We start from the raw sequence: 26,624 nt of genomic DNA on the forward strand, positions 1-26,624 counted from the left end.
CTACAGTTAACGTGGAGTTTGAAAGGAGGAAAGTGGTTTTCTGAAGGACAACAGTCCATTGTGGTTTAGGAGGCCATTTTACCAGAGACAGTGCAGAGCAGCTTCAGTCAGGCTTTTTTTTCCCCCAAGGGGGCAGACGGAAAAAAGCAATTTACTATATAATGCCTTACAGTAGCTAGGGTATAGCTTGACTTCATAGGGCCTCTTTTGTGAAGCCTTTAAGATCTGACTAGAAATTAAGAGAAACCAGAAATCAAATGACAATTTTAATAGACTTCAGAACAAAGTGTACGAGTATAAAACACTGGGTTTGTATTTCAAAAGTTGCAGGAAGATAGCCAGTCATTTTAAACAGTCTTCTACAAAACATATGCCAGTAGATTACATAAAAGACACTATATACAATATAAAAGAGCAGAAAACAATCCTCACTGTAAAAATAATTTAAAACAAAGTATTTCAATTTAAAATATCTCCTATAGCACAAACTAATACATTGTGACATGCAAGTGAAAACTAAACATATTGCATTCTTTAGTGTAGCCAAGTAAGAGCTGTATTAAATTTGGACAATGAGATAACATGCCAACATTTTCTGATGAATACAGGAGGCTGTTCTTAAATATTTATTAACTGATGGATCTTGTGTTCAAAGAACAGCTACTATACATCTTCCAAAATGTAATAAATATTAAAGCAAAGTATATGAATAATCTACATCATAGAGTTTATTTGGGCCAATGTTGAAAAAGTGGTTTATAGAAAAATGCTGTTTCACTTACTACTGCACTGTGCAATTTAACAAAATAGTTCTGAAGGCTTGGAAACAATCTGCACTTGAACGTTTGCAACACTCAGTTGTAAGGCAGCCTAGCACTTGAATATACAATGTAGTAATTTCGGTAGCTACTTTGCTTTTAACATGCATGGTGGAGCTAGCAGGTGGAAAATTATTTTCCCAACCTGAGACATGACCTCAAAACAGCGTGCTTCCAGGTTAAGTTATTTTCCACGCAGCGGTATAAGCAGAGGCTCTCAGTACTTGAATTAGTTTCTCCTGGTTTTGTTGCATCTAAGTACAAAGGAAGAGCTTATTTTTTTTGCACCTTCTCCCATGCTGGTAGAAACGGCATTCTGAACTCAGCCTGGCTTCCACATTAAGAGTCTTGGCAACTTATCAAATGCTGTTTTTAATGCAAGCTGCACTATGTTTGACTTTTGTACGACATGAAAAACTTCTACTATGGGGGATCCATTTTGTTTAAAATACCAGTATTAAATTGCTAAGGAGCCAAGATCAGCATTGCTTCATATCCACAGGAAGTATTGAACTCGGTAACCTAAGCATTTTCACAGCACTTCTGATCAGCCTAAAAACCATAGGGCTTCTCAAGTGCTGGCTGTCTTGTTTCCATTTAACTATCTACTTGCATCTAAATGTGTCTCAAACATACAAGATAAATTGTTAAAGCAAAAGATTAGCTGCCACAGTAGGTCTTGGAAAATGCCAGTGTTTAATGATGGACTAGCCAAGAATGAAAGGTTTAGCAGAAGTGTGAGAAGGTTTTAAATAAACCGAACGGTTACAAAGCAAGAGGTGTGAAAATACCATTCTTTGGTCTAAATTAGCTGTTCCCTTTATATTAGTTTAACATTCCAATGGCTTTTTCAAAACTGTTTAAAAATAATATAAGCTGAAATTCATTAAGCAAAAATATGTATTATATACATGGATGCCTAATCAGACAGATGAACTTAAAAGTGAACATAGTGACAATTGTTTAGATATTCCTAGTACCTTAAAAAAAAAGATGAGTTAGTGTTGAGTGTGCAGTAATAGAATTTTATTGAAAAAGGTAAAAAACTAAGCATGAAAATCTGTTTTAGTTATTTATAAACACTACATCCTTATGTTTTTGTTGCGCTAAATCCAGACGTAAACATTCATTCTGACATGCCAAAGCTCCTAATGCTGGTGGGAAGTTCCTGTAACCAGTCAGTGATCACTTCACAACTTGTTGCCTGGATGATCAGTCCCTGCAGCTTCATTTGTGTAAGATGACTCATCAGCTGCCAATTCGTCTTGTTCAACTCCATCTTCCCCAAATCCGGGTTCCTCTTCCCTTTCAGGAGCATCCTCATCCTCTATGCCATTGTAAAACTCTTCGATCTCACTTTCATCTTCCACATCTAAGCTCTGACTATGACATGAACCGCTTTCACTACTACTCCCACAAGAGCTAGAAGATATGATATCATCTTCAGAATCTGAGTATACCTCAGCACCGTGGAAAATATAGCGATTTGGTGGTAAAAATAGATACTGAGTACCTGAAACAGAATTTCAGAAGTCAATAAAAGGCTAAAATAAATAATTCGTACAAGATCTTGCAGACTTCTGGTTAAAAGGTACCTGGCATGTATGTCTTTTCCACAGTGACATGTAACCGACAGATTACATTCAAAATGCATTTATTTCAATGTATGTGTATTTATTATGAAGCACAAAACAAATGCTTCACTGAAAAGCTCAGTGTTCCTTCTCCTCCCTCCCTTTGATGCAAAAAAAGCATTTAAACTATTCAGTGCTTAGCAGCTTTTTTCATTGGTACATGTATTCGCAGCTAGATTTCCATTACTTGTAACAGCACTAGAACCCACTGCACAGAGTATTTGACAAAGTTTAAGAACAGTGTTTGCTTTAGAAAGTTGCAATTTAATACCTGGTTCTTCATCCACACTGATTTTCTAGTGTGATAGCTCCTTGCATCAGTTAAGAGACAGCATACTGGAAGGCTTCCTTGGAAAGGCTAAAGCTTCCTTCAAAATCTGCCTGGGTCCAGCTGTGAGACTTGCTTTTCAGCTCCTATCGTGACTCCATCTCTTAGTTCTACTGCCTTACCAAATCATGACCTAGTAGACCAGCTTCTTACCACTTAAGGATCAAACTATTTTTTCTGAAAATGCATTTGAAAATGTTAGAATGATGTATTTTTTTATATCTACCTTCAACCTCCAAAACGTTGATCTTTTCAGTGAGTATATAATAACTGATTATAAAAGCCATTATGAATTACAAAAAGAATTCCTATCAGCTTCTTCAAAAGAAAGAAATGATACAATTGTGAGTTGTGTGGACACTAGTCTGAACAAAAATAACCACCAAAACCCACTGATTCCATCAAGGATAACTTATTTATTGCTTTAAAGTTAAGTCTAGAATAAACATCTTTGCCAAAAAATGCAAAATACTGAAATGAGTTAACACTTACCATCCAGCCTTTTGCTAATCTGTTCTTTTGCAGATCTGTTTACCCAGCACTTCTTCAGTATTTCATTTTTTCCTTTGTTTTCTCCGTTGTTAGATCCATTTTCCTTCATTGTTTCAGAGTTCATTAGTTCACTAGTAGGATCTTCAGGGTTTTCTGATGACGTCTGTGTGTCCTGAAGCTTTTCCTCTGTGCAGGTCCCTTTAGTTTCTGACACAGGATCACAGTCTTCTACCTTACATTCAGCTGGGTGTTCTGAAGACACCACTGAAGTATCTGGTGGGGTCATTCTTTCTGGTGAACTAGAGTCTTCTGAAATGTTTAAAGGGGTAGGCGGTAGCTCAGATGAGTGCATTTCGAGCTCCTTGTGCGTTCGTGGAGGCTTTTCTGTTATTTCTGAAAGTTTTACCGAGTTGTAGCAAAGTTTTGTGTATTCGCTACCTAGCCTTTGACATAATTCATTAATAATAACATCACAGTCTCCAAGAAGCTCCACGTCAAAGTGTAGATGAGGCAAAGGTTCCCTATTAATTAAGATCTGAGGCACTTCATGGGGGATGGAACCTATATATAGAAAAGAAAATTTAAAGCTAGTCACTTCAGTTTTAATTTCAGCAGAGATCTACTTAGAAAGCTTGATTCCTCAGACTTCTCTTCATACCTTCACTTGCAACAAGACCAAATCAGACAGATCGGGAAGAAGACAAGCAAATCCCAAATTTAACAGCAGTCTGTGGTGCTGTGTTTACTGTAGCCTATCTAGACTTTTTTCCCCTCTTTTTTTTTTTCCAGTAAAAAGTGTTCCTCTACTCAATCACTGAGAAACACATGCACTTTGTGATATTGACTACGGCAATGTTTGGTCAAGTGTGAAAAAGATTACTAAAATTAGAACTGTAATCTCTTAGAAGAATAATGTTGATTTTGTGCATTCGTTGTATGTACCGAAGTGCCATGAAGAATCTACTGCTGGTAAATGACACCCCCTTAATTAGGTCAAAATGTTTCCAGGTACAAGCTGTATATACAGGGTTGCTCAACCCATCTCTGACGTTTAGGCTTCCAAAACCCATCCGTTTGGTAATGCAGCACTGATTCCTCAAGATAACCAACTAACAAAATCCAGCTGAAGGGCACAGAAAGAGCAATGGTTTGTGTAGTGGATCTTAACTTTCCAGTCCTTAGGCATTTTCCATCAGCTTAAACACTAGGTGAAGAGGATGTTACTACAAGGGTCACAGATGCGGTACTGTTCCCAGTTAAGAGCAGATGCTAAGCACATGTCCTCCTTAGGCTTACACATGAGAATTTTTTAGTACTAGTAAGTCTAGCACTTGGTAGGCAAATAAATCACTGTCACGGTATTTTCTCAGCCTTCCTAAAGTGCATTTTTCTATAACATATATTAGTAGAGATGTTTTTCCACATCACTTTTAAAAGCTAAGGATCCAAATAGTGACACCTTATATACTGCACACTGTGTATCATTTAGTATTAGGTTCTGACTTTAAAATAAGCTACAACTTGGAAACCTGATGTACTTGATCTGATTTTTTTGACACTACATTTATCTTCTTAAAGATGATTCCTTTCTAAATCTTTCAAGTAAGTCTGAAAGCATACTGCAAGCAGGGAGGGACATGAACTGAATCTCAGAACAAAGTCATTCAAGTTTTAGGGGAGTAGCTTTTTCAGATTATCATTTTGTTACCTTGATATTTGCCTGGAGTGTAGAAAAAGCACTTGGAATTTGTTACTTTCTCTATTTTGCATTTCAGCTTTAGAGAGATAATCAATTTTCATCTTGGAAAACTAGATGCATACTCTAGTTTCTTCACTGAATTGAGCCAAAAGCATTTCTTGGAGCTCTTAACTGAGAATTTCTTTTGATCCAAAATTTTTGGAAGAAAATATTACCAGAGATAGTAACTTACTTGGAATCAATGCTACTGGTCTTACTTTCAGTGAAGACCCAATGACAATAAGGAGATCAACTTCATTTTTGTCGTACTTCATAGCGCGATGAAACTGCTCGGGTAAGTTTTCTCCAAAGAACACTATGTCTGGCTTCATGATAGCGAGCGGTTCATCAGGTGGACATCTGGGACATCTAGGTACAACCTGTGTTAGAACAGTTTCTATCACTACAGTTCAAGGCTGTGCCCTTGAAAACCTCAGACTTTAGCAATTCACAGTAACTTATTTTGGCAAAAGACAAGGAAGTTTTAGTGATATTTCCTCACTCCATTTTTCTGTGGATATTCAGATATTACATTTCTTACCCTAGCCTGCAGCAGCTGCACACCGAAATAAAACTACAGCAGGAATAAAGAGGGAGTCCTCTTAAGTCAGAAGGGAGAAACCACACAGATCTATACCACAGGTCTTTGTCTGACAACTAAGCCAAAATCCAGAAGCCATGCTCAGCACCAGTGAGTAACTGCTTCCTGTTTGATAGGAATATATTTTTCTCTGTTTAATCAGAGCAAAACCTTACGATTTCACGGTCATTTTCCACTGTAGGATCTGATATAAAATCCTTCCTAATCAAAGGGTGTGTTGTAGATCTTCACTGCTCTACTTTCTCCTCTCCTAAAAGGGTATGGTGTTTCACACAAAAAGCAACATGGAACTGTAGCAGGTGGCTAGCAAAAAGCATACAGGACAAGAACATAGGAAAGAACTTTTGGTCTCTATTTTAAACTTTTCCAATTCATCCAAAAAAAGAGCAGAATCCATGCTCACTTAAAGTGGATGAGAGTTATCTTTGTGGAGAAGTATGCTTCCTTTCCTCCCAAAAAGAGAGGATTTTCTGATCTTTGGGACCTCTTTCAACTCTTTCCTATCTTAAGACTTTTTCAGAGAGAAGAAAAACAAGGTGGTGATTGATCTATGTACAGACAGTACTTCAATTACTACTGGGCAACTTTTCTTTCAAATAGTTCACATCTTAGTCGTAGTGTTAAATACAATACCCCAGAATAAAATCTAAGGAGCTAAACGTAACTGCAGTCGTATAGCAGTCATCACAAGCAAATTAGTGCTATGTAAAGGTGTAAAGAGATGTGTATTACCTACTGTAATAGGAAAATATATGAAAAGTGACATTTAAATGCCAACTCCCTTTTGTACGGAGAACATATGCAGAAAAAATAATACAGAACTTAGAAGGTTTAAATCAAAGAATCAGTTTATGGATGCCTACAGCAGGACAAAAGACAATGCTTTCCAAATGAGAAAACATCCCAAGTAAAAGGCCTTCCTCTAGTGTCAAAGACCTTTCCCAAAACTTTAAGCCTTCAAACAAAGAATCAATTCTCCTTTGAAGAAAACCTTGTGGGAGGGATGCATAAGCAGCAATATGGCACAAGAATTGGGATTTGGTATGGAGGAAACCTTCACCATGTGCTAGTGCCAAAGGGAAAACAACTAAAGAATTCCTGAAAAAGGAGCAGATGGGTGGAATGAATCTTGAACTTTTCCCTTGGATCTTTATGTATCAGAAAGACAGCTCATAATGCACAAACAGCTTAAACTTTTCTGAAGATTTTTACCCTGCTGTCTCTTCTGTTGATGTTAGTGATGCTTTTGCACTTTCAGTTGGAAGCTTAAGAAGGGAAAATAATTTGCTTTGTATTAGGAGGAAGATAAAATGAAGACAACCTCTAACTTTAAATTTAAAAAGACCAAGTAGTATAAACTCCATTTCTATAATTTCTCCCAGGAAGTCCAATGATTTGTGACTTAGTGGATCATAGTAAAGGAACTGATGTCCCTATCCAAATCACTTGAGTCACTGTAATGGGCCCAGAAATGGGTCCATTCAACACTACATTACTCACCAGCTTCTCTGCGAATTCTCAGGAAGGTTTTCAGTAAAGGGGAAGATCTATTCCAAGAGCTGACATTGATACCAAGAAGTTAAAGCTAGATAACTGGCAACTCAATTGCCTAGGGTCCTGTTTCCCTCCAGAAGGAGCATTTCCCCAAAATCCCACCACCACCTCTGGTGATGTATTTGTCTAATGAAAGAGAAATGGAATTTCTCATTGACTATTGATGTTATCTGTACATCAAAAACAAGATTAGTAAAGACTACGTAGGCTTAAGAATATCCAAGACCTGGTGTGCATTTTCCATTTCTTGGACCTTTTCTTCCTAAATCTGAGACCCTTTCACTATTTCTTGAAACTGACTAAAATAGTCAAAAGCAAAGTAAAAGTGATACTTTTGGAAGTGACTGACAATTGTTTTACTCAGAAGTTCTATGTGTGATGTATAGCTACTGCTTCTCATCCAGCAGGATGCTTGTGTACAGCAACCAAGACAAAGAATCATGCTATACAGGGACCTAGCAAGTTATCTTGGGAGTGGCAAAACAATGGAGCAGCAACAAGAAATTTGTAGTTTTCTAAACAGATGACCTCAAACAATTCTCAGTCCATAATATGCTGAAAGGAAATCCTGGCAGAAAGATGCTAGCTAGACTCACTTCCTTGTGAAGCACTTACGACCATCAGGGAAAGGACCAGAGCAAAAGAAAGGTAGTATTTTTAGGGAAACCTAAGGACCTCGAGCCTTGTATAACTGAACTTTCAAGCAGTGTAGGACTGCAGAGACCAGAAACTGGACTACCTATTAGGACCCAGGTGCCAAAACCATTTTTCTGAAGGAGGACTTGTTAGAGAACAAAGCTGTTGAAATGGACAGTGTTTTGTTTCATAAGTACAGAAAAAGTTTCTTTTGATAGATATCAAAAGAACCAAATTCTATATTCTAGAGAGGCAACAGGAAAAGAAACTGCATAGTACTGGTTTGGGAAATGCAGGCTATGGAATAAAGATAACGATGGCAAATAGAACAATTTTTTTTAGGCATAAAGGAAGAAGGGTATGTTTTCTTTCAATAGCTCCATTTCTTCTTGTGTGAAATTATACTTGGCAATAACCACATTTATTTTGCATTATGAAAATAATTCAGTATTACAGCTAGGGTCTGCCCTGGAAAGATGTACCTGGTAACAGTACTGTAAGATTAAGGCTGAGAGACTGAGTGTAAAAAGCTCCTTCAGTCTTATCTCGGAAGTAAAAACTCTTTTTACTCATTATGCAAAAGTTTTGCTACAGGCTTCTTCTCTCCACTTCCCCATGCTTCCATTACTGACCACCAGCAGGTATGGGCCATCAGGGCAGAAGTTTGGTTCAGCACATGAGCATACAATGACTGAAGTGTTGTTGGGAAGTGGAGACCTCACCATTAATAATCAAAACAGAAAATTACAACATGCTTAGGAAGGCTGTTTAGAAGGAAAAAATCTTAAACTCCAATCAGCTGGCTTTGATGGTAAAGGAACAGCAAACATCTGTAAGATAAAAAATTCTCAAAAATAATATTCTTAACAGCAAAATAAACCAGATTTCACATTCAATATTTCAGTGTTACAAAGCTTCAGGCTTATGAGACTGACATTTCTTAAAGCTTTAACTCAAACATCTCTTCTGAAAGGGCTTTCATCAGGTTCCATTTCAAATGTAATACCTGAAGGATTTACATTGCTTCCATGTTTCTCATCTAAAGTTGCAACTGTGGACCTAAGCATTTATCAAAAAAACATGGGCCTGCAGAAAAGAGAGTCCCTTTCCATTTGTATAAACAAGATCTCTTTGACCAAAGAATCATTATTTCTGTTCCTTCAAAAGAAGGGGAAGAAGAGCAAAGAGGGTTTCTCCAAGCCAAAGGTTCATTCTTCCAGAGCAGAACTAATTCCTGCCTTGGCCCTGGGGCATGTCACACCCAGATGTGTGCAGTTCACAATATGGAGTAGTTCAGAACTCCTAGAAAGCAACCTTCGACATTTCATTTGATCCTCTTCATTGCTCAGAGGCTGCTGGCAATTTCTCCTTGCATCACCTACTGCTTAAACATATTTTTAACATAGGTAGGCGCTCAAAGAGCAACCAATGTTATAAACACATAAGAATGCTTTCTCAGTGTGACTGTGAGTTGAGATTAACATAAAACAGGTATAAATCCAACCTGCTATTTACCATTTTAACCTCTACTTTTCTCGGAGATGCCATTAAAAATGGACTCTTACGGTTTTGTTCTGCTTCTTCCCATTACCTAATTTTTGCAGTACAGCATCTGAGTATACTTTCAAGTGTTAGAGGAAATGCTAAAATGCAGATAGGCACTTTTATGAAATACATGCAAAGATAATGTAGCCTTTTAAAAGCAGATCCTTTAAGCAATCCAAGTGTGGTGTTTTGGGTTTGGCGTTTTGTGGTTTTCAGTTTGTTGGGTGGGGTTGTGTTTTGTTTTGTTTTTTTGTGGGGTTTTTTTGAGAGAGTTACTTATTAGAAAGCTGCAGTGAGTTAAAGTAAAATCTTTACCTGGTTGAAAATATCTCCTCGAACAACTTCGCAATCAACTTTGTATTTACAGATCAGGCAGGAAGCTGTTGCAAAGGAACCTGAGGGGAAAAACCCGTACAGTTGAAATAAGGATTTTCAGTCATTTAGATTTGGTTTTTTTGTCCAAGCTATTTTGACACAAAGGCTGTTATGCTGTAGTGCTATAAAAATCAGTCATTAAAAAGTAATGGAAAATTAGGAGGAGATACTTGTAGTACTACAAGTAGTTCCAGATGTTAACAGAAATCTTGGTTTAGGAGTAGTGATATACCACATGCATGTCAACAGAGATTATATTGTGTCCTCTCATTCCCCCAACCTGTACAAGCATATACTGCAAGGGGAAAACAGAACTTTCCCTTTTCTCTTTACGCAACTAACAGTAGTGCCGACAGCTCTGCAAACAGCATCAGCTGAAAAAGAACCCACATGAACTCAAGAATCTGTAGGGCAAAATAACTAAGAAAATGCATTAGTAAAGACTTGACTGTAGGCAACTGAATAGGAGTACTGTTCCTTTCAGCAGAAGTGAGAAGCTACAGCTATATTGTTAAAATTGAAATACTGCTCTGAATCTGGTATCCAGCTTAGCTACTGTGTTAATTATTTGGCAAGACTGTAAGTTTGTTGCTCCATCCATCTACTTGGTAGCTCTAACTGGCCTGTTCCTGAAGCCACTGAGGGCGATGCCCAAGTGGTAGCGCATTCACGTCTGTCTCTGTCTAAAGGGAAAGCACTGGGTGGCTAACACACACATGAAAATATAGAGTATGAAATCACTGTGGCAAACCAGTGGCCTTTTGGTGTGCATCTGTCCAGGAGAGAGAAGTCTACAAGGCCTTTTATCTGCAGAAGGAAAAATGCTAGAAGTTGACAGAATGCTGAAGAATGAAACAGAAAAATTGACAGACTTTCTCCTAACCATGAAACAAGGAGTAAAAAAAGAAAATTAAAAAACGGGGATCTTTGACCCTGCACTAGAATATGTCACTCATACAGTAAAAGTCTGGAGCTATCTAATTTCTAATGGTGATATGAAAGCACCTATGAGTAAGCAAGCCCTGTGACTGAGCAATGTACAAGGGGGTATAAAAGCCTCTCTTCAAAAGGAAACTTTTAGAAAGGTAACCATTAAGATGTTGAAAGCATTGCAGAAGAAGAGTTAAAAACCTCTGGTACCAAAACTTTATCCAGAGCATTATTTTAAGCCACCCAAACCAAAGATGTTTTCTGTTCATAACCTATGCACAGCAGTCAACCAACACTTACAGTGCTAAATGAAGGGATTCTGGGGCTAAGTACATCATCAAAATATGCTTTGGGGATATTGTATCTGGGTAAGAAAAAAAGAGTGAAAGCACAGAAAAACTTGGAGCAGATTGTTTATGAACAACTGGCAGTTCAGCTTGCCTGATCGCTGCTGGCGTGGAAAGTGCACAGCTTCTGAAATGCTTGCTCAGCACTGCAGCTGCCAGAACTCGAGGGACTCCAAAAACTACAGGAAGTATGACAGTTATTTGCTCATTGTAACTTGTTTATAGTAATAATTGAGGCATTTATACAGTATGCTAGGGCTGTGTCTGTCAGGCTAGCAGACTTAACACTGGCTGAGGCATTTGTTGCTACCTACTTGCAACTCTAGTACTTGAGTTTTCATTTTTCACCGTCAGTAGTTGATTAAGAAGTTATGCTGCTCCATGCACGAGTCATGTGTAGCCAGCAGGCCACCGCCTCTGATCATTCTTCTACAGCAATGGCAAGAAATAGGATCCAATTCCAGACATGCTGGTTGACTGTAATAGCCATTTTAAATTCAGAAAATGCATCTAAGATAGAGTGGTTTTCACAATAGCCACTTTACTGTAAGTCTGCAGTGTGAAATAGGTTCAAAGGTTCATATATGGACTTCCCAAATCATGAGAAGGTTCCTTGTCATTTGGCACACATAAACGTGCCATTGCCGCAGCTAGACAAAAATGACAGAACATAGCAGTATGAACCCTTACATAATGGTTTCAGTTTCTCTTTTACCATTAGTCAACTAGCATTTGTTGAAGAGCAACATAACTGTATGTCAGATAAAGCTCGATGTGCTCAAAACTTCACTAATGTCTGGAGGCCTCAAAATCTCAAAGTCCATAGCATGTTTTTAAAGAATCTTTTTAATTTAAAATCCACTTATAAAGAACGTACACTGAAGATGGTCTGAAATCTAATACTGTAGGTGTGCAACTGAAAAAATGGAAGCTCGAGTGTGATGTGATGTGCAAAACCACAACCATGTAAGAAGTTCATGACAAATACCTCATACAGAATGACAACCAAAGGAAAATGCATGACACACTGAGCACAAACAGAAACTAGCACCAGATCTGGATTATTTGACAGGTAGGATTCTACTGCATGCTGTACGGTCACCATGACAGAGCATCGTGTTTACTCTGTCTGAAAAAAGAAAATTGGCGAATCTGACGCTGAGCTAGGCTTTGCAGGTAAGGAAACCAAGTGGGTTTGGTCCCTGGAAAAGGTGGAATTAGATAAGAAAGGTCTTAAAAACATGCTAATGCTGCTTTTAAACAATTTATTTGTCAGAAGTCTACTAAATGATCCAAACGTGCACTTGAAGAACTAATTTTCTATATCCTTTCCTTAAAAATGAATCCTTGGACTTTTAACTTGATGTTTGCAAGTCCTTAGAAATGGAAAGCATATCAAGCAACTAATTAAGAGATTCCACTTAATTTGGTATCATCATTACAGAATGTGTATGACGGGGAAGGTGTAACAGGATGATCTTCAGTTCAGCTGAACTGGTGATTAATCCACAGTATTTTATACATGAGGTAAATTCACTGAAGTGTCAGGATGTTTTAAGATTTCAATGGAATATAACCTAAATAAAGAATGAGGTAACAGCCAAACTCCATTTAATTGACAGACAGCAAGAGGGACCTATGAAAAGACAGATTTCCACACTATGTTCTCATACATAAAGAAACACCAAATACATTTTAAAAGTTAAGGTCTAAGCTTGTGCAGACAAGGTGTGGATCTTCACTGATACACAAAGACCACTGTTTAACAATTTCTGAAAGAAGTATTTCCACTTGAACTTCTGATTTAAATACTTCAGCTACTTAAAAAAAAAAACCAACATTTTAAAAGCAGAATATTTGTTGCCAAGAGATACCAATTTTAGAAAAAATAATTTAATTCTAATTATTACCTTGTCACATGCACCAGTAAAAATCATTCCTATATATAAAATAAGTGAAACTAAAACCACTAACCATGACACTGTATTATCCTTTGGATTCCTGCAACCTGTTCCAATGTGTCTATGTTTTGAGTATAGTTGCGAAGTAGTTTTCCTTCTTTATCCATCAAAGCTATGAACTTGTGACAAAGAGACGGCTGGAATTGTCCTGGATAGATTTCCTAGGGAATCCAGAAGTACATTAGAAAGTGTAAATGTCTTTATTCCAACTGCAGCAATTCACAAAAACCTAAATATTATCAATAATGATTATGTCAGCAGTTAATGTTTTCTGGGAATCCTTTGCATTTTGCCATTTCTCCCAGATCCAACTCTTCCTTCAACAGCTGAGCTTCCAATCATGTCAGGATGAACTGCTCCATGCAGGTTGATGTTTTGCTCTTCACACAACATAAAAGCAAGATTTAGGTATTTTTTTGGGTTTGGGAATGGTGAAATAGGAAAGCCTTTTTTTCCCCCCCCCCTTTGTATATGTCAAGTAACCTCAATATTTGTTATTAGAAACATACATGGTTTAACTGCAGTCTCACAAATATGTCATGAGGAATTTTAATTCTGGTCTTCTGGTTTGGTGTAAGCAGTTTTTACTCCTCAGCATTATCAGCAGCTGTTCCTAGAGGATGAAAGCCCAGAAAGCAGAAAGGCATTGGATATAAAGGGGAAGATCGGTCGTATTCAGACCAGCTTTGCCAATTTAGCCACTTAGCAGTAGTCATCAAGTTCAAACCATATGGCTTAGCAGAACAGTTCTGCTATGCCTGACAGATTCTTAGCCCTTTCATTAAATCAAGGTAGAAGAGGTAGGTATATCTAAAGAGCATACAGGAAATAATGTAGACACTTTTGTAGAATGCTTTCATGTTTGCTCACAGTGAATGAACAAGGAGCCTGTCAAAAGGAAAAAATAAATGTGGGCACCCAGCTGAAAGCATCACACTAGAAGCCTCTTTCTTGAGCTGACCACCTGGGTGGTACCTCTGGTTGCTGTGCAACAAGGAGGACAACAGCAGCACTATAGCTCTTGGTCAGGAGCACTCATTTAGGGGAGGCACTTTAATTCCAGACCCTCTGCTCTCCAGTCACTTTCACCACTGAACAGTCAACTGGCCTTTTAACACTGGCCAAAGCTGAACCAAAAGTTCTAGCTCAACAGTGAACTGTTAAATTAATATTTGTAAAGGCTCTGCCTTCAGCTCTGTATAGCCCAAGTTTTAAAATGAAAGCATTTGGTTTTCCCCCAAAATATTTCAAGTTACTTCTAATTCTGAAGCTACGTGAGTCTTTGGAGTTAAACTGCAGCAAAATGAGCAGTGATTGCTAATAGTGCTATTAACTGGATTATGACTAGACTATTATAATTATAATCAGATATTCATATAGTCCTAACCGCTTTTATATCCTGGTCTGAAGAAGTAAGACGTGGTCTGCCACTGAGCTCTGCAAATTTATACAGCCATTTCTTTGCCCCTAGAATTAAAGGAACTTAAGACTTCATGGAATAAGAAATCAATATTCTTAACTGAGCTGATGGACAGAAAAGGAGAAGGAGAAATTATTTTAGTAAGAAAGTATAAGCCAAATTGGATTTGGTCTATTTGGGTAAAAACTATGTATAGACAGGCTTCAAGTAAGTTTAGTTTTTGTTTGTTTGCTGTAAGGTTTTGGGGGCTTTGTTTTTTTTTTAATATTAAATAAGCAAGCAACTGAGTATACACAACTGAGGACAGGAGGCTTTCAGAGAACCCCAAGCAGCTGAAGAATGCATTGATTTTTCTTTTCCAATCTTTGTAAAATAAATAGTGCAGCAGTATAAATTACACGCGAAGGGAAGAAAGAGCACTATTAGTGATTGATTTTTACAAGTCCTTACTGATCCTGTAGTAATTCTTCCAATATTTTGGGGTTTTGTTCTTTGTCCCAGGGAAATTCCAGACTAAATGCAGGTTTGTACATATGTCTACAGCTTCTACAGTTCCTTCTTGTCTTGGAGATGTAGTCCCTGCTTTTTAAACTGTTTAGTATCACTACATCTTTCAAACAACTGTGTTCTCCCTTTTAAGCGAACACAGTCCCTGCAAAAAGGCTTTAATTCTGTAACATGTACAGATCCTTGTAATAACTATATCAAAACCTGAAACAAGAATTAACTTATTAGTGCATGAAACTGCTTCAGTCCCCTTTACTATAAACACAGTGCTAAAATGAGAATGTATTCTATTGAAGAGCATGCCACAGCACATCAAATTCAAATGTAGCTTTCCGCATTACTCATGTGCTGGCCAAAAGTTTCTCGTACTCTGTCATTTTTCAGAGAAACTAACAGCTGCCAAGATGATTGAGGTTTGATTAAATAATTACAAGTTTTTATTTATCCTTCCTGAAATTAGAGACATCATCTAGAATGGTTGAATATATAATGAACTTACAATGCTAACAGTAAAAATAAGCTAAAAAAAAAAATGTTGCTAAATATTTTTAGTAAGGCTAATAGCTGGTTGCATACAATGATGCAAGTAACACTGAGGATATAAAGTTGATACATTGCAAAGATGTGCCCAAGGAGAGTTCCTATGCCACTGCATGAAGTCTGTCATTAAAATAAATTCAATATATTACCATGTTTTTCTATCTTGTTTATAAGAAAAGACAGAGATACCATTTTGTTAACAGAATAGTTTTATATCTGGTTTATACATTTTAATATTATCTGTCTTTACTGACCAAGATAAGAACTGCTGGAAAACCATACCTTTGCAAACTTAAAAAACGGCCTGGGATCCTTTCTGAAGTATTCTATATCAAACATTGCTTGAGGATCTGGAAGGTCTGGGAAGTCTACAGCAAGGCGTGCATAGATGCCATCTCTTGATCTAAAGTCAGGTATTCCACATGACACAGACACCTGAAATATATTTTTGCAATCTGAAATAAGCAAAACTACCACATATTCGGCTATAAAGAGTTGCTATGATACAACCTATTCGGGAAACCACATTTCTGTATGCTCACAGTGCTCAGAGACGTTAAGAACAAAACCAGGCTGGGTTCTCTGTATTTATTTTTCTTTTCATTTCATTTTTTCCCCCCTTTATTTTTTTTTGTTTTTGACCAATACAACAATTCCCAAATCACAAGCAGGAGAGACAGCACAGAAACAACGTTTGACAACTGGACAAAAAAAACCCCTTTGGTACAACCTGTAGAGTTAGTAACAGGACACCAGAATTTACTTTTACTGCTGGAAGTTCTATAAGAAGTGAACAAAAATTTAAAATTGCATTAAATTTGATTAGTAAGTGTTCATGGATCTGTCAACTTAGGCTTGGACAAAGTGGCCGATTTTTTGGTTTGTTTTTGTTTTTTTTTTACATGCTAACACAGTAACTTCTAAGTCTTACTTTTTCTGAATAACCCCCTTTTGATAAATAAACATTGTTTATCAAAGCATTGTAGTAGTCAATAAAGACTAAAATTTATTGCCTCAGACTACCCCAAAACACTATGGGAAGAGGAGGGGAAAATGTGTATGATGGCAATTATAGAAAGAGCAAGACTGGGTAACAGAAGTAGCAGAACTTTTCTAACAAGCTGATTTGAATTACTCATCTTTTCTGAATGGTGTCCTACCCTCTGTGTACGAACAACAGAAGCAAAAAATGATCGACTTTTCTATCATATTCTGATACATGGGTATAAAGCTGCAAATGTACAACAGTTTAAAAATCTTCTTTAGTAAAACAGTGAGTAATCTTATTACCATCATAGAGCAGCACATGTTAAAAGTAATATTCAGTCTACTGAAACCTAATCATACTCTTCTTACAATCCTTACACACAGAAGCTTTTTATTTTTTTTTACTTTGAGTCCTATTGTTCTAGTTCCTGTAGCTCCATCAGGTATTTTAAGAGATCCGTTGACATTTTGTTTAAAAAATCATAACTTCTGCTTCAAATGAAAAAATGACTAGGATAGAAAATGTTCTGGAACAGGTAGATGTGATCTTATTCCATAACTATTTTGCATGGAAGCAGCTGTTTTAAAAGTTTAAATGTTTTAAGAATGTTTTCTTATAAGAAGAGAGATCTTGAGATTTCCAGCTTAAGCTTCAGTCCTGCAGTGTGCATCATTCTAGTGGATAGCTGTGCTTCCTCTTCCCATCTAGCACATCTATTTGATTACAACATTGTGAGGGTCACATCACCTGCATGCTGTAAAGCACTGGGTAGTATTTAACAGTCTACATAATTCTCTTACTGTCACTGCAGCAATACATACCCCAGCTCCAGTCAAGACCATTATTTTTTTGCATTCTTGTAAAAGTTTCACAGCATCATCAATAGTATTAATATCTTTTCGTTTTTTTCTTTTTGGTGGTTCTGAAAGAATGTTTATAACAATTTGCCACAGTGTCATATCATCCAGTTCAGGTGGAGGGATTGTTTCTGGTAGCAGGTCTTTCAGAATTGTCCGTGGGTCTGTACCTAACATGAGATGCTGCTGAACAAAAGCGTAGGGACCTAAGAAAATTTAAAAAAAAATTAAAAATAAAAAAATTGAGTCAAGTATTTCAGATTATTATGATCATTGTCCCATTTAGTAATGCTTGCTACAGCAGACTACAACAATTTTATTAATCCAATTTAGTGCTTCATTCATCAAAACCCGTGTATGTTTTGGTCTAAATTCTGAGGTGATAGTATAGCTAGGGTTTTTACTTATTTATTACTATTTTATGTTAACTCATGGAGGATGTCATAGCAAGTGAGTCAAAGTAGAAATCCCAGCTCATTGCAAACTCAATGTGTCTTAGAAGTGCACTTATTTAGCAACAAGCTTTTCACAATGTACGTCCATTTCATGGCTCCAATTGTATTTTTCCAACATTTTGTCAGGTATTTACAGTAGTAAGTTGAAGAGACAACAAACAATACATATACTTTCTAGTCATATTAAAAACATCGCTCTAAAGAGACACATAGGGCCCACTAGTCCATGGACTGTTGTTGTCCTTTTAGTCATCTAACACTAACAATTTCAGATTCAAATCAATCCTTCCAGAAAGACTTGAGATTAGAGCAGCAGAGGAAAAATAAGTAAATCTTAAGAAGTTAAACTGACTAATAGGGCCCAAATAGCTATCACTAAGGCCAGTTACAATACATATAAAGAAAACTGTTTGTTAAACGTATCTACTGAAAAGGTACCAAGAGTGATCCTGTAATAAGGGATCAGCAAAGACAACGTATTGGCAGATTTTGAGTGGAATGTTGTGTTATCATAATGTGTTTTCTTGCTGCTATTTTTATCAATACTGGCAAAATGAATGCTGTAGTATTATCATGCCTGTGTAAGGCAAAAAAGCCCCAACCCCTCTGTACCCTGGAAGCCACTGTCCCACACAAATCACCAGCGACCTTAGAAGTTATCTTGTCCCTGTGTGAGGAAAGAGCTTTCTACTGCTTTCCTAACTGCTAATATGCAATATATATGCAGACTAATAATTCCCAAACTGATGTTAACACTTAGGACAGTGAGCCCTAAGGGTTGGCTAAAATACAAGAATCATCTTGTTCCTTAAGGAATTAGTACCAAGTAAACAGGCTAGAAATATGCCATAAATCTGTTCAATTCAGTGAGTCTGTGTGTATGCTTTTAAGATGGATCGTGACAGGATTCCTACACAAAAAGAGACATTGACAATTTTTAATCATAACACCAAGTTTAAAGAGGTTAATTTTAAAACTCCTTAAACAGCACACAGAATACAGTTAACAACTCTAAGCTGCTCAACAGCAGTAACTGACAAATTTTTTTGCTACAGAAGAAATCATTTGAAGACTAGGAAGAATTAAGTAACTATTCAAAGGCAAACAGCATCTAAGAACATTAGACAGGATTCTACCTATACGTGGTCTCGGAGTCCAATCACTAGAACTTGCATGTGAGGCTCTGTCATCTTCGTCACTATCACAGGAGTGAAAACCATTGGCTATGATTTCATCACTAAAAAGGAAGTTATCTGCAAGACAGGACAACAATGATGGGTTATGCTTGAGCCAAATGACACATATATATTTAAACATATCACAAACCTAAAATTGTATGCTTTCAAATTTCATTGCAATGAATTACAAATAGGCAGCTTTGTTATTAGACACACAAAATGTCTATTTTTTTTTTTGAGTTTACAGATAGCTTTCAAGCCTTCAGTAGTTTACTGAAGCATTTGCTATCTTAATACTGGGCTTCACAGTGGGCTGGATGTTGACCTTAGCGAAATTTTCATTCTGTGAAGTGTTGGGCTTTAAGAATTTTGTAACTTAATATATGTATCTCTCCAAATGCTTTAAAAGTACAATTAAAAATCCCTTTCTCTTAAAATTCTCCCTTCATTCAGTTAACTGAGAAATAGGATAAAATGTGTGTCACCATTTATAGCCTAATCTTTGACTAGGTTTTAAGAGCACAGTATTTTAAAAGAAACCCACAGATACACATTTGAATACAACAAAGTTACAGAATTTTGTTAAGCTGTTATCTTGCAGCTGAGCTGCGACGGGTAATCACATACACACTTTGATATTTTAGTTATGACAGAAAATATGCTACCTTGAATCACCTTCACTAAGTTTATCTCATCCTTTTACTCTGCAGCTGGGTTTGGCTTGGAGTACTGCAGTTACCTCAGCTCAGCTCATGGCCTTAAGCCAGAGTAACTCAATCCAACTTCATCATGTATCTAGATGGAGTCCAAAGAAGAATGAGATACCTATCGTACAGCATGCATTACTAAGCTGATGTTTAAGGGGAAATCTAAATTTTAACCCAAGCAGCGTATTAGAATTTAGACTACTAAACTTTTTTTATTGGCCTTATTAGAAATAGCCACAATAACTGCAGCTTAATTTATTGAAAATTTAAGACTATGAACAAAGGAGAACAAGTTTCAGTCATTCTCTCTGAAGCAAAGAATCACTGTAATAGTTTTCAATTTCTGTTTGAATAGACCCCTAAAATATTTTAGCGTGGTTACTTCACTTTACTCTTAAATAAAAAAACACCACAAAACACCATCATATTTTATTTAGAGACTGTGCTGTCCTGTTCTTTCCTACTGGCATAAATACTTTATTCCAAACAGAATGGAAAGAGGTAGAGGACAGAGATTTGCTTTATGTACTTGCTGCCTTGTTCTTCTGAAACTACAGGTGCTCACTGACATCGCTATTTCTTATTATTAACCTGTGTATGTACAGCATTTCACTTCCATCTCAGTATGCATTAAATCAGTGAATATATTATGCAAAAAGCACTATGAAGAAAAAAGTTGATTAGTACACATCAGTAAGCGTGAACTGCGAGTTTTACTACAATGACATGTCTACTGTATAAAGAATGAAAGCTTACATTATTAGAGTCTCATCACATACAGGTCACGCTGTCTTGTATTTGAAAAACACTGTGACAGATCGAAGCAGGCTAAAGGAACAGTTAAACTGTAACACTCCCTGGATATTCATTTGATTCCTCAAAGGACTGAAGGGAATGCTTGCCAGAACTAAGCAATCCGCAACAAAACATGCCTGAGGACCTGAGTAACTTGAAGAAAAAAGCTTCAAACAAGGCACTGATTAAGATATCATTAGCTTGACTGCTGTTCCAATGACGTTTGTAAACACTGAGGCTGTTCCAGGCTTATCACACTGCGCTCGGAATTGGCTTTGCAAAGGCAGAAGTTTTTTGTCGTGTTTTGCTATGGAGTTAAAGGTAAAATATCTTTAACTGTATTCCGGGATAAAATGCAAAGCCCTTATTGGCAGAATGCAGTACCTTATACCTTTTAAGAAGTCTCTTCAAAGCACTACCTTAAAACCTAAGATGAAAAAAAACCTGAACAAACCCAACCAAACCCAAAAAACAATCCCTCAAAAGCTATATGCTTCAATAATGCAATGTAAGGTGTTTAAACACCGGCACTGCCCAAACAGTATGCTTCAGACACGACCTGCAAAGAAGCTTTTTAGAAGATTCTGGTTTTGTTTTACGCTGCAGTCGCTGAAATCTTAAACAAGGCTGTAACTTGAAGTTTTTTAAAGAACTGTTCAGGACTGCTGCTCCTGTGCAAGTTTCCAAGAAAGATAAGTCAAACAATTACCAGGGCAGAAACTGCAAAAAGGAATCGGGGCTTACGATTTTCCGTTTTTAATAACTTGTTGCCAGCGACACAGCAGAATGAGTGCTTTCAGAAGCGAGAACCGAGCCGATCTCCTCCTGCGAAAACCGCCGCAAGAGGCGACGGGCTCTGACAGGGGCCCACCGGCACCGGGCCCGGCCAGGGTCAGCCGGCGGCAGCGGCAGCCCCCGCCCCGCTCGCATCCAGCGTGCGGCTCGGCCGGGCGGCGGCCGCCCCCGCACGGAGCACCCGCTCGCCGCGGCACCGTGTCCCCGCACCCGGCGCCGGCCCCGGGCGGCGGCAGGCACAGGGCTCTCCGGGCTCCGGGCGGCTGCCGCGGCGCCGCGCCCGCGGGGGGAGCCGGCCCCGAGCGCCCGCCACCCCCCGCCACGGGTGCCTGTCCCGCCGGGCCGCGCGGGGGAGGGGAGGGGGGGGGGGTCCTCACCGGGATGCAGGGCCGGCGCCTCCGCCGCCCCGTTTGAACACTGCGCCCGCCTGCAGCCAATGGCCGCCTCCGCCGCGTCTTCGCCGGGCGCCGCCTCCGCCCCCTCCCCCCGGCCCCGCTGCCGCGGCTGCGGCTCCGCCCGGGGCAGGCCCCGCAGCCCGGCCCTATTGTCCGCGCCGCTCCAGGCCGCCGCCACCTCTTCGTTCTCCTCCGCCGCCCGGCCGCCGCCATCGCCGGCCGCGGCCGCCGCCTCGCACGGCTCGCACGGCGGCTCCGCCGCGGTGGCGAGCGGCGGCCCCGCGCCCCGGTCCGGGCGTTGGGCGGGCCCCGCGTCCCGCCCGCCGCCGCCGTCTTCCGAGTCCAGGCGCTGGCGCTTCGGAGCGGGCTCGGGGCCCTCGGCCGCGCCGCCGAGGCCGCCGTCGCGCGGGCGGAGGAGCGGAGTCTCCTCATCCGCCATCTTGGAGTAGCAACCGCCGCCCCCCTCCCGCCCGGCGCAGCGCGCAGCAGCGCCTCCGCCGCGGCCCCCTCCCCCACCCCCAGGGAGCGATTTAAACCCGGCACGTGACCGCGCCACCGCCCACGCGGGCACCCGCCCCGCGGAGGCCGCAACAACAACAAACCGGGTCACGTGAGGGGGGGAGGGGGCGGTGGTGCCGTCACGTCACGTCGCGTCACGCGCCGCGGCGCTCGTGCCGGCTCGCCCCTGGCGTGGCGGGGCGCTTTTCCCCGCTCTGCGCGCGCGCCCGCCCCCGCGCCATGGCGGGCTCCCGTCAGCGGGCGGCGCGGCCCTGAGGGGAGCGTCACCGGCCCGCCCGCCGCCGCGGCCCTTCCCCGCTGCGGGGCGGCGGTCGCCCACGGCGGGTGGGGGGAGCCCCGGCATTGTGCACCCGGGCTGGCCCCCCCCCCGGGTCTCAGCCCGCAGCGCGCTCCGCCGCCGCGGCGCTGCTGGTAAATGGCTGCTGCGGGGTGGCTGCCCGGGCCTCCCCGTAACGGCAGGCGGGGCGCCGGGCAGCGGCCGCGCCTTCCCGAGGGGCGGGCGGTGGTCCCGGCACACGCTCCCGCTGCAGGGCGCCTTGTGGGGCCGGCCCGCGGCTGTGCGGGGCCTGGTGAGGGGAAACCCGCCAGGGGAGACCGGAGCGAGCCCCGCGTGTGTCTTGTGCCGGCCGGGAGCGCTGCCGGGAGCGGCCCCCCGTGCTCTGGAGGCAGAACGGAGCTGAGGGTGGGAGGCATGTGCACGATACAGCTGCTGCCGGGGACGCTGCCGGGCCTGCGGGCTGCCCGCAAGGGTTTGCGCCTGGTGGGGATGGATGCTGCAGTCTGTTACCGTGGCGCTTGGCCTTCTGGGCTACAGGAATGTTTGGGGAGGGGGAGCCTCAGCACCCGTCAGAACAACAGCTGTTTTAAGAACGGGCCCTGTGTAGGGTACGAGAGCGCTGATGGTAAATTGCAAGGGTTGCCATTGGGGTTTACTCTAGAGGCATTCACAAATTCATTGTTTCATATCGGTGTTCCCTGGTGGGATGTGCGCAGCCGGTAGCTGTGGTGGCCTGTGGCTTTCCAGGGATCTCTTCCGTTAAGTAAACTAGAGAGACAATCCTTAGTGGCTGACCTCAATGCTGAACTGTGGACCACCACTTTATAATAAATACAGAGGTAACGTGTGTGGGCATCCTTCAACACAGTGTCGCTTTCTGCCTGGAAGTCTTGTCTGGATAGAACTCTGCCGCTTTCCCAGGACTTCTGCTAAAAAATTTTGATCAAAATTTCATGGATATAAATGTAAATATTTTGTTTATCGTTATTTCTTAACATCACAAACTATTTGCAGAATAGTCCTGCTGAATTTTATACAAGTGAATCCCTAAATTTAGTGGCAAGACCAGGATTAGGCAGGTAGAGTTTCTCCCTCGCAGGCCTTGATAACAACAGCTTCTAAAAAAAGCTTTGGGTTAAAATTGATACGTGGTTTTTGGCTTCAAAAGGGATTATTTTATTGATAACTGACTTTATAGGTGGAAGATGTATTTGTAAGCAGGTGTGTGTGTGTTATTTTTTCTTTTTCTAGTTCTTTGGGCTATTAAACCCCCCCAAAAAAGATGTATGTGCCATTTCTCACACTAACTAGATGCGAATCAGAACGTTTTTATTATTTTGTGCAAACTTGTAGCCAAGCATTCTTTTTTTCTTGTAGCTGAGGCAGGATGAATTATTAAAAAGCACATGCAAGATGCTTTTGTCAGCATGTAGAGGAGAGGTGTCACTTCAATATTGCTCTGGTGCTTATTTATGTGAAGATTGTGTTCTAAGGAAGAAAATACGTTAAGTGATACAGGTGTATGATCTAAAGCTTTCTGTGAAGGTTTTGGTGAGGAAGTGATTCAAGGATCCTAAACCTGATTCTAATATTGCAAGCGTTTGTGCATGTTAATGGTGATGTTGCAGTAGTTACCCCAAAATCGGGAAGTCTGTCTGGTAGTGCTTAGGTCCTCTGCTGTTCCTGCAACTCTGAGCACGTGTGGGGACAGGGATGGAGCATGAAATGCAAAACTCACTTGAGCTATATTGTGTCTCAGACTTCTTGGGAGTGTATACTCTGTCCTTGGGAAGCAAAACAAAGTCAGTTGAGAAGAACTGGTACAGGAAGATTTGATGTATTGGAATAAATTCAAATAGAGATTTCCAGATCTTGGTGTTTTATTTAAGGAGCCATTTATGACTTTTACAAGTTGATGGTAAACCTCCTGTTATACTGAACCAGAATTTAGTTTTACTCTTGGCTCTAAAAAAGCAAAATTGCTGATAACGTGTTAGGAATGAATAGAAACGTTATGTTCGTGGTTGAGTACACAGAACAAATACGACATTTCCTCACTTTCAGTACTGTTTGCATGTTCTGAGCAACACTAGCCAAAATGTGTTGACACATAAGCTGTGCCATCTCCTGCACTGCAATTCTCTTTCAAATGAAGTTTATCCTGAAGGCAATCTTTTTTTTTTTTTTCCCCTGCATACTGTGTGCAGGTTCTCTTGCTCTCCATTTTTTTTTTAATGATGCTTTGCTCTGTGAGTTGTCCCGCTGAAGTCAGTAGGAACAGTAAAAGACTGAGTTATTACTCAGTATTTTGTGTCGTGTGTCCCGTTCCCCCCCCCCCCCCAGACATACAGACTGCACCATGGGACCCCTTTTGCCCCAAGCATTGGAAATCTCGGGGTGAGGTGGCAGGGGACAGTCGATAAGTGTGGTCACTGCTGCAGTTTGAATCAAAGCCCTTGTTTATTTGGTCTGAACAGACAAGAGGATAGCAGAGACCAAGGCTTCAGCGAGCAGCTTCCCTGTGAACAAGCAGCTTGCAAGTCTCAGGGCCTTGCCATCTGAATCCCGCTCTTGGACCTGCAGTTCACCTTGCAGCACAGAAACAGCCACCGAAAGATGGAGGGGAAAAAGGGTTAAAGAGCCTTCCCTTTCACCTTACGCAAATATGCAAGAAATACTTGGACATGAAAGGTATGTCAGGAGTGCTGTTGGGAGGAGGGACAGCTGTTTGTTTTTTGTCCTCCCCCAAAGTACAATCTATTTAAATATTTACACGATCTCTTGCTAAAAGGCTTTCTTTTCTCTCCTATACTTTTCTGGTTTATTATTAAGTTATGAATAGGGGAGAGGGAGAGATTTGTAATTGCTAATTCTTCCACTTTGTTGAAAATAGTATCTGTAGTTTTGATTACTCGGAGAGGGATGGTAATTTCACTGAGGCTTGTGCTTTGCTGTTTAATATTGTTCCTTCTTTTCATATACTTTATATCTTTTATGATCTTAATAGGCTCTCTGAACATACAGTAAAACCAGGACATTTCAGACAATACAACCTTGAAGAGAAAGTGGGATGCTAATATTATATGCAAATCATTTCAGAAGATTGATAGTATAGATTAAATAAAGCACTTGTAAATGCAAGCATTATATATTCAGTATTTTGTAAATGGTTCCAAATGGCCACTAGGTCCTTCACCGATGAACACGCACCTGTTGTAGCCTTGGTCACACCCTATTTATCTGTTCTGTGTAGACTCTCCTCCTAGGTCACTGCATCTAAAATTGTAGAACTAGTCAAGGCACCTACTTGGGTTAGTTCAAAGAATCAGCAATGTTTAGCGACATGAAAGCATCTTGAATTACAAAGCTCTTGCAAGGGTGGGGAAAGTAAAAAACAGAGCCCCTTAGGGTCCAGAGAAAAGACTTCAGCAAGTTATCAATATTACACCTAGGAAGTAATTTTTAAAAGATCAACAGATGAGAGGAGACGCTGCAGTTAAACATGTCTGTGGTCTTTGTTGGATAAGACCTTGATCATTATTCACAGTTCAAAATTAAAGGTATTTCAGCTCAACGTAAAATGAATTTTATAAGGAATGTTCTGCACGCAATGTGGACAAGACATAATTTGGAGGTAGTTTAGCATGAGGATGGCTCTCTAATTTGGCAGTAGGCAGTAAATATCTCATGTTCTCTTTTCACAGTCATAGTTTTGTCAGACACGCAACTGATGTACAAGAGCTGTTTGTTTTGAAGGATAGCATGCGTGTACCCTAGGTAGCCTTCAAAGAGTAAAGATTCCCCCTTTTCTGTTGAAGTGCCTGATAGAGCTCTGCAAGGCTTTGGCAAGGTCAGTACTTCCTCCTCTAAAGTTTGCAGCCCTGTGATCGTTATTTTGGAAATAATCCTTAACTCTTTTCTATAATTACCCATGTAATCCCTTTGTCAATGACTGCAGCGAAACTTGCAATTAAAAGTTAAGCAGAAAACACATTTTAATATCTGTAGGCTCAGGTGGAGGAAAGATTTAAAGTACGTGCCTGATTTTAAGTGGCCGTACATGTGACTGTGTGATCTAAATCTCAGATGGAGCTGGAGTTTAGTTAGGGTCCCGAGCTCTTTTCGGTCTGGACATGACCAACAGCTCAATGGTGAAGTGACTTTGGCAACTACAAATCCCAGGGAGCATTGCTACTAGGAGGTTTGTGCAGCGGATTGGCATGCTGCGGGGG

The 26,624-nt window shown here is 40.4% G+C and overlaps 2 protein-coding genes across 8 annotated transcripts; one reads left to right on the forward strand and one right to left on the reverse strand.

Moving 5' to 3' along the window:
- Window positions 1-253: 253 nt before the first annotated feature.
- SIRT1 (sirtuin 1) lies at window positions 254-22,076 on the reverse strand. Of its 5 annotated transcripts, XR_005829799.1 has the most exons (11): window positions 21,579-22,076; window positions 21,151-21,169; window positions 18,863-18,979; window positions 17,236-17,477; window positions 15,709-15,861; window positions 12,973-13,120; window positions 9,662-9,741; window positions 5,204-5,390; window positions 3,273-3,833; window positions 2,724-2,957; window positions 2,241-2,331 (listed from the first exon to the last, which is right to left on the reverse strand). XR_005829799.1 is itself a non-coding variant. In XM_040607645.1 (10 exons), exons 4-10 carry the CDS (start codon window positions 17,446-17,448, stop codon window positions 2,009-2,011), a joined length of 1,665 nt encoding a protein of 554 aa, XP_040463579.1. In that variant the 5' UTR covers window positions 17,449-17,477; window positions 18,863-18,979; window positions 21,151-21,169; window positions 21,579-21,791; the 3' UTR covers window positions 254-2,008. The 5 variants fall into 5 exon arrangements, 4 of the variants coding, with proteins under 4 accessions (XP_040463579.1, XP_040463583.1, XP_040463580.1 ...); XM_040607645.1 differs by lacking the exon at window positions 2,724-2,957 and having other exon boundaries at window positions 254-2,331; window positions 21,579-21,791; XM_040607649.1 differs by lacking the exons at window positions 2,724-2,957; window positions 21,151-21,169; window positions 21,579-22,076 and adding exons at window positions 19,570-19,699; window positions 20,368-21,144 and having other exon boundaries at window positions 254-2,331.
- Window positions 22,077-22,100: 24 nt separating this feature from the next.
- On the forward strand, window positions 22,101-26,533 carry LOC121094280. Of its 3 annotated transcripts, none has more exons than XM_040607652.1 (3): window positions 22,101-23,017; window positions 24,870-25,083; window positions 25,400-26,533. In XM_040607652.1, exons 1-3 carry the CDS (start codon window positions 22,531-22,533, stop codon window positions 25,467-25,469), a joined length of 771 nt encoding a protein of 256 aa, XP_040463586.1. In that variant the 5' UTR covers window positions 22,101-22,530; the 3' UTR covers window positions 25,470-26,533. The 3 variants fall into 3 exon arrangements, with proteins under 3 accessions (XP_040463586.1, XP_040463585.1, XP_040463584.1); XM_040607651.1 differs by having other exon boundaries at window positions 26,097-26,533; XM_040607650.1 differs by having other exon boundaries at window positions 22,103-23,017; window positions 24,870-26,533.
- The last annotated feature ends 91 nt before the right edge of the window (window positions 26,534-26,624 follow it).

This window comes from Falco naumanni, chromosome 9 (genome assembly GCF_017639655.2).
Source record: "Falco naumanni isolate bFalNau1 chromosome 9, bFalNau1.pat, whole genome shotgun sequence".
NCBI lineage: Eukaryota > Metazoa > Chordata > Aves > Falconiformes > Falconidae > Falco > Falco naumanni.